Raw genomic sequence first — 11,613 nt, 5'->3', positions numbered from 1 at the left:
TTAGTTAAAGAGTTTCCCCTGAGGGCAGACCTTATTAAGACCAGAGGACTCTGGGGTATTTCAAAATGGCTCCTTTCTCCCTCCCTCTGCTGGAAGCCTCTGGAGATTTTTTCTGGATATTTTTAGTTCAGGAATCTAGTCAAGCTCCTGGAGATAAATCTCACAACATTGTTGGGGCCACCTTGTGACTGGTTCCCCTGGAGTTTTTAATTCTCAGACTTGCCCACAATGACCCTCCTGCGATCAGAGTTCAGGTTTTATTGCCGGGCAGTGGTTCCTCAAGCTGTTTTGGCTGTTTCTGCTTGGAAGTCTCTGCTGTGGTGACTTGAGTATCTCTTATATTTTTCTGTCGGTCTCTCGGTTCTCAGGGGCAGGGCTTTGCCCCGGTTTCTTCCCTCTCTTAAAGATTCAAGAAGAACTGTTGATTTTTTCGTCTTTTCAGCTTTTTACTTGTTGTTAGGATGGAATGGTAACTTCTTAGCTCCTCACATGCATAACCAGAAACCGAAAGTCATCATTTTTATTTTGTGAAAAATTCAGTGGCAGATTTTAAATTGACTTCTCTCTGCTGTCTAACATGTTTTTGTTAGACATGCTGTCTAACATGTCTTACCTGCTTCATAAAATAGAATATATTCTCAATGTGTCTTTCTCAGGCAAAATGTGGTTAAGACTTCTTCACCCTTACTCCTTCCCTCCATATCATGTAATACATTCTCCAGCCAGAGGTGATGAATAGTTTGAAATTGTTTCTTTAGGGGATTCTTGACATTCTTCCACCAATGCACATCACTATGGGTGTTCTCTCTTGCCTTTTTATTTTGGAAATAATACAGTTTTGAAAATGAAATGTTATCTCTGTTATTAGACTCCCATTCATCTCCTCATCCTTTCAGATGGAACTGATCTGGCCTATGCGTACGTGGACTTTAACTTCGATGGTACCCTGCTGGCTTCTGTCGGTGGCAGCCCTGATCACACCCTGACCATCTGGAACTGGAAAGAAGAGAAGCCTCTACTGAGGACAAAAGCTTTCTCCCAGGAAGTTTTTAAGGTTACTTTCAATCCTGAAGATGACGAGCAGCTCACTACCTCGGGATCAGGCCACATTAAGTAGGTTGCACACGTGATACAGATGCTGGTCGTTTATTGTTAGGATCTTTTCTAAGAGGTTTGATCAGCTGGAGACAGCTTTTGCTGATGTTAACATTAGGATACTTTTTAAATGCATTATGTTGAAAACTAACTATAGTGCAACTTTTCTAGTTGGTTATGGAGATTTTATTACTGAAAACAGCATAGATAAAAGAAGGGCTTTGAATTTAGCCTGCTGCCTTCTTATAGGCTTCACTTCCTGAGAGAGTTTGTGTAATGTCTTACCAACATTGGTGTGCTGTGTCCAAGTTCATACTGTGCTTTCAGATCCACTGTTCAGTGTGTTGAAGTGATTCTGTATGATGGGACAAGTCATTTTGATGTCTCTGGACTCGGTCTTCACTTGTGAAATGAGAGTTATAACAGAGAGTTATATTCTTGACACCTGACTCTTAATACTAAATGGTAGCAGAGCCTATTCCTGATCTCTGATATCTGGGTATTTTCACTGTATCACACACTGTTTTTTGTTCAGGATGGAATGATTTTTTGTCTTTTATTTAACAACCTTCTGGCACTACTTTCAAGCTGCCCATAACTTGCTTCCAGTGTCTCTTTATGAGAAATAATCTATCCTAAATTCTTTTTATTCCAACTTAAAACTGGTCGTTTTAAAATATAGAATAATTGAACAGGTTTTTGAATCTTGAGAAGTCTCAGCTAGCTCTCTGCTAACTATAGGTTGAAAAATTTTAACTTTTTTATTGCTTACTAAAGTGTATATTTTCTATGTACTATATCTTTGGAGAAAGAGAGACTTTAAAGGATTTCATGTGTGATGTGGTATAAAAAGAAATGCAGAGGAAATGGAAATATATGATCAAGGACCTACCACAGTCTCTGAGAAGGATGTTGATTGTTGAGGCTCTTGGCTTCATATTATTAACTTGTTAATACTGTCCATTATCTATTTTACATCCAGTTGGTAGGTCAGATTCTTTTTTCAACATAATTTTCTTCATTCTGACTATTCACTTGTTTAGGTTATAAACAAGAAGATATTAGTAACTTAATATTTATTGATTTCATATACTAGACACTCTTCTAAGAGTTTTTTTCCAACAATTTCATAAGGTTGGTGCAAATAATATTCTCATTTTACACATAAGAGAATGAAGATACAATGTGATCAAGAAAATTACTCAAAGTTACACAGCAAGTAAATTAGAATTTTTGGAAAATATTTACATCTTCTAAAGTGGTACTGTGTAGTAGAACTTTCTTCCAGGGTGGGAGTGTCCTGTGCTGGTCAGTCTAGAGACACTGGCCACGTGCAGCTACTGAATTCTTGAAACTGGTTGGTCTGAATAAAACACTAATTTTTAAATTTTATTTAATATTAACTACTTTAAATCTAAATAAAAATAGTCAAACGTATGGCTATTGCATAGGACAACACAACTCTGAAATGTAAGATTGACAAAGGCAGGAAATTTTTTCTTTTTGGACTGTTTTGCTTGATGCCGAATTCATGTTGCCTAGAGCTTTGCCTGACAGGTAGTTGATCTTAAAACAAATGAACTGAATGAATAGATAAATGAACTAATATGTGGCTTTTAAATATGTAAATGGTTGACATTAAAGTTAAAGTAAGATTTCTTTTAAGTACATTCAATCTCTCATTGTTTGCAGGTTCTGGGAAATGGCTCTAACATTCACTGGCCTCAAACTTCAGGGTTCACTGGGTCGATTTGGCAAAACAGCCACTACTGATATAGAAGGTTACATGGAGCTCCCGGATGGGAAGGTGAGTACAGCTGTTATTCTACAATAATGAAATTAATGAAATGAAGTGATGTACATGCATGAAAGCATGTTATACAGTCTAAAAAGCATTGCCAATATTGTCAATAACAGATACTATAATTGTAAATATAATGAGCATTTAATTTTGCCTTTTCAGATTATCAGTTTTAATTCTGTGAAACTAGTCCAAATGTACATATTGTTTTGTCTTTACTAAATATTATATGTACATAGAAAGTATGCAGGCATTTTCATATATTAATGTAGTGACATACTTGTCACTTTTAATTTTAATTATGTCATGGAGTTGCAATGTCTATAGTGTTTCTCTCCCGCCTCTTTGCCATGTTGCTTCAAGAGGATTTACTGGGTCAAAGGTTAAAGGATTTACTGGGTCAAAGGTTTACTGGGTCTTACAGCTTTTGTTTTTATTACCAGATTATTGCAGGGTGTCAGATAGGACTGAGTGACTATCACTCGCTCACTCACTATTTCTCAGGAAGATTGAGACACTTTATAGTGATATCTGCAACACTGCAATTTTTTTAAAAAAAAAAGCTTTTAATTTTGTTTTAGTTAGTTGATTAACATGTTGTGATAGTTTCAGGTGAACAGTGAAGGAACTCAGCCATACATATACATGTATCCACTCTCCCCCAAACTACCCTTCTATCTAGGCTGCCATATAACATTGAGCAGAATTCCATGTGCTACACAGAATTCCAACAAAGTAGGCTGTTGTTGGTTATCCATTTTAAAAATATCAGTGCAACATTGCAATTTTAATCTATTATTTTAGTCATTTCTTCTTATAAAACTTACAGACATATTGCCTGTAGGATAAATTTTCAATTAATATTGTATTTGGCTTTCTAGTGGGTTGAGTTGTGGGCTTCCCAGATGGTTCTAGTGGTAAAGAACCCACCTGCCAATGCAGGAGACATAAGAGACGTGGGTTATATAGTATTTGTGATCATCTCAAGTATAAGAAAGCGCCAATATACAAATACTACTCTGAGAAACCAAATGGTCTAGTCATTGCCTAGTGGAAAATTATCAACTTGAAATAATGATGTATGGGAGGAAATAAAAAGCCTTGGATGCTGGCTAAATCATTAGTTATTTATCTAAACCTATAAGATGATGATAAATCCTTCTAGCTTCAAATTCTGCTAAGAATTAGGCTAAGATAAAGATCATTAAAAACTTGGTTTGAGATATATCTTGAAAAGGCTCAGTAGAGTTTGTGTAGATGTAGGGGAGAAAAGAAGTCATTTTAAATGAGAGCCACAAAAGGAAATAGTTAAAGTTAAGAGTAAATATTGGAGAAGGAAATGGCAACCCACTCCAGTATTCATGCCTGGAAAGTCCCATGGACCGAGGAGCTTGGTGGGCTACAGTCCATGGGGTCAAAAAGAGTAGGACACGACTGAGTGACTTCACTATTATATATTTACCGGATTAATTTGGAGCACTCATCTTGGGAAGGAGTGGGAAATTAGATTGAAAAGTATGGTGGGCTCCTAAGGTACAAGGACTTGAACAGTCAGGCAGAACTATTAAGCAATGGAAGAGCAGAGATACAAGTGGAAAAAGTTATTTATAAGCTTGACCACAAAATGCCAAGCAAGTTAGGAAAATGGAGTCATGGAGATGAGCTCAGAGGAAAATACTGCTTTTATCCAAGAAGAGATGATGAGAGTCTGGACTCTTCTCAGGACAAATGGAAAAGGAAAGCTAGACATGAGTGACATTTCAGAAAGGAGTGAGTGATAGACTTCAGTGACTTTGGGTGGCTTTAGTTACTGGACAGAAAAAAAGCAAGTCTAAAGAAAAACAAGTGGGCTGAGGCTCGACAGATAGAATAGATAATAGGCAGGCTGGAGAAATAAAAAAAAGACTGAGTAAGGTCATAAGTGACTCTCAGTGAGAGGGCCATGGGGCTGCCAAGTCCTCGAGCAGGCAGGAAAGAATTAGATCAGAGTTCCCCAAAGGACATTTCATGCAGTATTCTTTTACACAGAAGCTCTCTGATAATAAGACTTAGCTGGTCAAATTCCTTTGTTCCTAAAACTTTCTTACAGTGATTCCCAGTGAACACTTCTGTATTAAAGCTTCCAAGCGGTTCTAGAGAAAAGAAACTTGTTTGACTTTGTTTATCCTAGCGTATGTCTACTGAGGCAGCGTTAGTTGAGCGCCTGGTTTAGAACCCTGACTCCTGGGTAATTTGGGGCAAGGTAATTAATATGCTTCCTTTTTTTTTTTTTTTTCACTTTGTAAGATGGGGGATAACAATAGGGCTTCCATTGGCCCTGTGGTTTCTTTGTGCCAATGAGAAAAACTGTGCCCAACCTGTACTACTACACATGGTATCCTCGATAAATGTACCTAGTTCATATGGTTTTTAGGATTAAAGAATAACATGTGTTAAGTGCTCAAGCAGTGCTTGGCATGGAGTCAATATTCAATTAGTATTACTTACTATGTAATAGTAGTTCAGTTATCTTAAGAGTTGGTGTTTGGTGCTACATAGTTTGGGATGTGCTGGATTAAATGCATTAATATGAGGTGGTTCCAGATCATTGTCCCTGTTTGAAATTGGATATTGTTCTGCTATAATTTGCAGTAATGGCCTCACAATTTATCAAACATCTTATCTAACATTTGATTATTATCACTCTCATCTACCAAGAACTTTAAACATATCTCTAAATTTTGACCTAGTAGTTTCACTCCTGGGTTGTGTCCTTAAGAGATGTACAAAGAAATCTGCAGATGTGTTTGAAAATTTAACCACCAACATACTGCCTGACATCATTATGTAAAACTACATATTGTGATAAGTGGTTGTTTCTGGGGTAGTGAATTTTCATTGCTGTGTTTTCGTGTTTTAAAAATTGAAAAATTTATTTTCATAACTAGGAAAAATCTTTAAACATTTCTCACTAGCTATTTGAGGCAAATATATACGTTTTTCCATCTCAAGCACATTCTTTCCTTTCCTCACACCTGCCAGGTGCTCTCAGGGTCAGAATGGGGCAACATGCTGCTTTGGGAAGGAGGCCACATTAAAGTGGAGCTGAGTCGAGCTGCAGGCAAGCCTTGTCACCAGGGTCCCATTAACCAGATAATGCTGGATGAGGGTGAAGTCATCACCATTGGGTCAGATGGATGTGTTAGGGTAAGTTTTCTCTAAACTTGAACAGTAGCACCTGCACCAGAGTCTTGTAGGTGACCCTATGGGTTTTATCAAATTTTTATTTCTCACAAAGGTCACTTGAAGGGCCAATTCATTTTTAGTAATGCTTCTCTTGTGGTAGATTTATAGTTGCTAATTCATGTCTGACTCTTTGTCACCCTCTTGGACTGTAGCATGCCAGGCTCCTCTGTCCTCCACTATTGCCTGGAGTTTGCTCAAACTCATGTCCATCGAGAAGGTGATGCTGTCTAACCATCTCATCCTCGCCACCCTCTTCTCCTTTGGCCTTCAATCTTTTTCCAGTATCAGGGTGTTTTCCAATGAGTTGGCTCTTCGCATCAGGTGGCCAAAGTATTATAGCTTCAGCATCAGTCCTTCCACTGAAGATTCAGGGTTGATTTTCTTTAGGACTGACTGGTTTGATCTCCTTGCAATCCAAGGGACTCTCAAGAGTCTTCTCCAGCACCACAGTTCGAAAGCATCAATGCTTTGGCGCTCAGCCTTCTTTATTATCCAACTGTCTATGTAAATTCTAGTCAACATTCATTAATATCTTGCCACTGAAATTTTCTGAGGGGACCTTTTGTTATTTTGATTCTGTTGTTGAAATAGTAGCTTTGGAAAATGAATTAGCACAATATTAACAGTGGACTCCAATGTCCTTCCAAAATGCCTATTATAAATGGGTCATTTTCTATGGACAACAAGGCCAAACATTTATTTATTTATTTATACTGATTTTACCAATTAGGAATACACAGGTGAGCTGATGGGGTTTGCCAATGGATGCTCCCCTTCCGTTACCCCCTATACTAATGAACCCCCTATACTAATGAATGCTTGTCCTCACCCGTGGACACCGTCCTGCCCACAGGACTAATCTGGGACACTGCTCCTGCATCTTGGTCTTTCTGGCTGTTGTCACACCTCTTCTCCCATCCCCATGTGTAGTTACCCGGCTGTTGCTGGCCAACTGCAGTCTTCCGGTTTACTTTGCGGTCCCCTCAGTATGTGTTTCTTCTGGGGCCTTTCATAAGAAAATACTCTTAAGGTAGTATTCTCGGGACATTCTTTAGGAAGTGGTATTATCAGGAGTAAGGCCACTTTTTTTTTTTTCCAACTACCTGGTTACTCTGAGACTTACTGAGCTTACTTATGGCTCAGACAATATATTAGAGCCATGTCTTCCACAGTTTGTCCTCTTACTGTTGGCCCTTTGAACCCTGTTAAGTTTAATTTTGTTCTGTTACGCTCATTTCTCTGAGAATCTTTTATGTCCTTTATTATGTTATACAATACATTCACTATCCTTCCAAAGCATATGTCACCCCCAAATACATCAAGATACCAAGTAGAGGAAAACTTCGAGAGAAGTTGGGTACTTCACAGAGGATTCCTTCATGGCCGTCACTAATTTCTAAGCTTGCTTCCCCTTTGCAAAGCCCACTCTCATCTCTTCAGTCTTTTATATTGTAAATCTCTACCTCTCGCCCTTTAGGAAAAACCCACTCCAACACCAGAGTTAGTCTGACCCTAGGATCTGGGACTCTCCTCCACGAGGGTACTCAATGGAACAACACCAGTCCTTCCCAAGTCTGAGTTGCTGAGTCTAGGATGATGTAGCAGGATGTGTCTGCAGAACCATCCAGCCTGGGCTTTGGCATGTGCTCCCTCCTTCCCCAGTGTTCTTTTGGTCTCCTATCCTAAGAACAACAGTCATTACCTGAATAGTATAGTCTAAATCCATGATAAGGAAGAGAAACATTATCTCATGAAGACGTTACCTACATCTTTTTTTTTTCCCCCTGCTTAATGAAGATTGTTTTTGAATCATTCAGCAAGAAGATCTATGTCTCCTTTCTAGGGTCCCACAGGTCTAATATAATACAAGGCTTGTCATAACATTTCAGTGAATGACTGAACCATTTATTCCTTACAGCCACTTTAAATGCAGAAAGACCTAATAGAAACTTTGAAATAAAGTTTACTTTGGGCAAACTAGAATTCTTATTCAGAATGGACTTTTTCTCTCTAATCTCCATAAATAAGAGGAAATTATGATAATTCATTATTTCTCAGAGTAAAATCTCAGAGGTTAGGTTTTGTCTGGTGTTTTAATTATATCTACTCATCATTAATTTTCATGAAATAAGAAATGACTTGAAAAAATTGGGGTCTTTCCTGGCATAGAAAATATATATCCATTCTGACTTAGAAAATACATATTCAGAAACTGCTAATTCATTAAGGTATTTTCTTATTTTTTAAGATATGGGATTTTGAGACTATAGACACTGCTGATGTGATAGATGAGACTGGATTACTAGAGATTGAGCCCATTAATGAACTTCAAGTAGATAAAAATGTCAAACTCTTCTCTATGATAAAAATGAATGAAGTTGGAAATAACTTTTGGTTGGCTCAGGTAAGATACACCGTTTTCTCTTTGCTCTTTAAAGTTGCCTGGACATAAAATTAACATAGTCTTATAGTTTACTGTCACTTTAAATCCACAGAACTATCAAGACTGCTATTGCTAGTATAATGAAGAGTTCCCTGAATTCTGATATTTAGAAGTGAAGTGAAGTGAAAGTCACTCAGTTGTGTCCAACTCTTTGCAACTCCATGGGCTATACAGTCCATGGAATCCTCCAGGCCAGAATACTGGAGGGGATAGCCTTTCCCTTCTCCAGGGGATCTTCCCAACCGAGGTGTTGAACCCAGGTCTTCCGCATTGCAGGTGGATTCTTTACCAGCTGACCCATAAGCGAAGCCCAACAATACTGGAGTGGGTAGCCTATCCCTTCTCCAGTGGATCTTCCCAAGCCAGGAATCGAACTGGGGTCTCCTGCATTGCAGGTGGATTCTTTACCAACTGAGCTATCAGGGAAGCCTGATATTTAATTGACCTATATTTTATACACAGAAAACCAATTAGCATTTTTACTATGTTAAACTGACTACAAGGTTTATGAGATTGCTTTATTATGTGGTTGCTATTATTAAATTTCAATCACACTTTAAAATATATGTAAGTATTGGTATTGTTGGTCCTTTAAATCATAAAAAGAAAATCCTTTAATTTGATAAAATTTCAAAATGGTGAACAATACATTATTGAGCATTTAATTTTTTAGGATTCCAATGGAGCCATATGGAAGCTTGACCTTAGCTTTTCAAACATTGTAAGTTGCCTGTTTTTCTCATTTGTTTCAAACTCTCATAGTAAAATGGTCGTTATTCTTCTTTAAAAGATACCTTATTTTTCTCCATATTTGATTGTTTTCCCATCAAAAACTTGCTCAACATATCCAAAGAATTTATATTGTCTCTGTCTTTCTCTTGCTATGATTTTACATAAAAAATATGAAAAAGATTCTATCTCATTAAAAAATTTACAGGAAAAGTGGCAGTGACAATGGCTAACATTTTATAGTGCTTTATAGTTTTCGTAAACATTTGACATTTTAACGTATATTATCTCAAATAATCCTCTCAACTGCTCAGTTTTGTAGGGAGGCAGTTGCCATCATCTCATTTTACTGATGAAGAAATAGAAACCGGCATTTGAAGTAACTTGTACCAAATCACACAGCTATCAAGTGTAAAGCCAGTATTCTCTTTCTCCTAACTCTGAACTTCAGCGTTCTTGCTATCTTATAATGCCTTTTCTTATTTCTATTCAGATGAAGTCATACATGATACAGAGTTCTATTTGCATTTATTTAAACTTGGCTTTAATTCTATGTTAACCTGACTTTGGACTCTAATAGAATCTCTCTGTTATCAGACCCAAGATCCAGAATGCCTGTTCTCCTTCCATTCTGGAGCCATTGAAGCTTTGGCCGTCTCTCCTGTCACTTATCTCATGGCCACTACCGGCTTGGACTGTAAGTAAGAACTCATATCTGACCTTTTGTGTTTTATTTTCAGTACATTTTAAAATGTGTTTGATTAAGGCATTTGAGAATTTTTCCAAAAGGGAAGCCTCCTGATACTAATGAGGTAAGTTTTTGCAGAGGGGAAGGGCCCAGAATATAGCAGCCTTGGTTATTGTGAGACATAAAAGATATATCAATAAATTACTCATGAAAATACCATTCATCTTGGTATTCTCCACAGTAGTGCTTTTCCTTCTCTTTCCATGTCCTTCCTTTCTTCTTGACTTACCTATGTGGACTGTGAAAGGGGAAACTGACTCACTAGTCAATCAGCAGTGTTTTCTCTAGTACAGTTGTCTCTCATTATCTGTGGTGGTGGTGGCGTTGGTTCCAGGACTCCACTGATACCAACATCCATAGATGTTCAAGTCCCTTTTATAAAATGGCATAGCACGTATTCATGTTTATAAATTACCCGATTGAGGGTATACATGTAAACTTTTAACTAATGTAAAGAAAGACTATGTCAGTTGATTTTTCTATGACATTTCTTGTTATACTGCTTAGATATAAATGAACCATGGTAATTAGAGCTGTTACATATATATATATATACTACATATATAACTTGTTTCTTTAAAACTGTCTTTCTATAGGCTCTATTAGATTCTATGACTTTGCTGGCAAAACTCCTTTGCTTCAGATGAAATTCAAGCAAGGAGGTACTGCCCTTGCTTGGGTACCACGGCTGGTAAGCTTATTATAATGAATTTTTCTAAAAATCTATTTGTAAATATGATAAATCAGTGCTATTTCTTAGAAATATAGGTATTTTCTGAATCTGGATTTTAGAGCAGAATAAAAATTCGAACTTAGTTTGTCCATTCAGAATATGATAAAAATCATATCATGACTTTGTTATTGTGTTTTTAATGAAAAGTCTATTCTTATGCCACTTAAAGTTTAGAAATAGTTTTGTGTTAAAAAGTAATTACCTGATAGAACTTTGTGTATCTATCTTCTGTTTGACTCTGGTTCATTCTATGTACTTCTAGAATGTCTACAATGTGCTGGGCCTATTTCTAGATTCTGGGAATACAGCAGGGAATATAGCAGTGAACAAAAAGACAAAAATACTTGCTGGCATGAACCTTTACCCCGATAGGAGAATGTTACACCCCCATGGGAGATGGTGGGAAGGACAGACAATGAACAAAATAAGTAAATTTATGTGATATGTTAAATAATGGGAAAAAATTAGAGCTTTGTTCTAGTTATCTGTTGCTGTGTAGTAAACCACTCCAAATGTAGTGGCATAAAAAAAGCAATCATTTTTTTGCTTACATACTCTGCTTTGGGAATTCAGACAGGTGACAGCAGGAATGGTTTATCTCTTCTTCACAGTATCCTGGCTTCAGTTGGGGAGATTTGAATGGCTGGGGCCGGGAGTCATCTAAAGGCTTCTTTGTCCCAAGTCTGGCACCTGGGTTGAAGGCTGGGTTAAGCTGTGATGCTAATAGGAGTGCTTACCTGAAGCCCATGCCACACAGAGAGGTCATTATCACAGCATGGTGGCCTCAGGGCAGTCAAACTTCTTCATGGTGGCTCAGGGCTCCAAGATCTTATGTTCCA

The 11,613-nt window shown here is 37.5% G+C and overlaps 1 protein-coding gene across 5 annotated transcripts in view; it reads left to right on the top strand.

Moving 5' to 3' along the window:
• CFAP44 (cilia and flagella associated protein 44) overlaps window positions 1-11,613 on the top strand; it is a 126,764-nt gene that overhangs the window by 19,473 nt on the left and 95,678 nt on the right. For 2 of the 5 annotated variants that reach the window (XM_055568167.1, XM_055568165.1), the window contains exons 1-8: window positions 62-320; window positions 897-1,113; window positions 2,788-2,902; window positions 5,918-6,082; window positions 8,370-8,525; window positions 9,238-9,285; window positions 9,891-9,990; window positions 10,638-10,732. In XM_055568167.1, the coding sequence (XP_055424142.1) occupies window positions 2,798-2,902; window positions 5,918-6,082; window positions 8,370-8,525; window positions 9,238-9,285; window positions 9,891-9,990; window positions 10,638-10,732 (669 nt within the window). In that variant the 5' untranslated portion in view covers window positions 62-320; window positions 897-1,113; window positions 2,788-2,797. Of the gene's footprint in view, window positions 1-61; window positions 321-896; window positions 1,114-2,787; window positions 2,903-5,917; window positions 6,083-8,369; window positions 8,526-9,237; window positions 9,286-9,890; window positions 9,991-10,637; window positions 10,733-11,613 lie in introns of those variants that run through there. The other 3 variants (XM_055568166.1, XM_055568169.1, XM_055568168.1) reach the window with 3 other exon arrangements.

Source organism: Bubalus kerabau, chromosome 2, assembly GCF_029407905.1.
Source record: "Bubalus kerabau isolate K-KA32 ecotype Philippines breed swamp buffalo chromosome 2, PCC_UOA_SB_1v2, whole genome shotgun sequence".
Lineage (NCBI taxonomy): Eukaryota > Metazoa > Chordata > Mammalia > Artiodactyla > Bovidae > Bubalus > Bubalus kerabau.
Note: the sequence above shows the minus strand (reverse complement) of the source record. Positions and strands in the feature narration are given on the sequence as shown.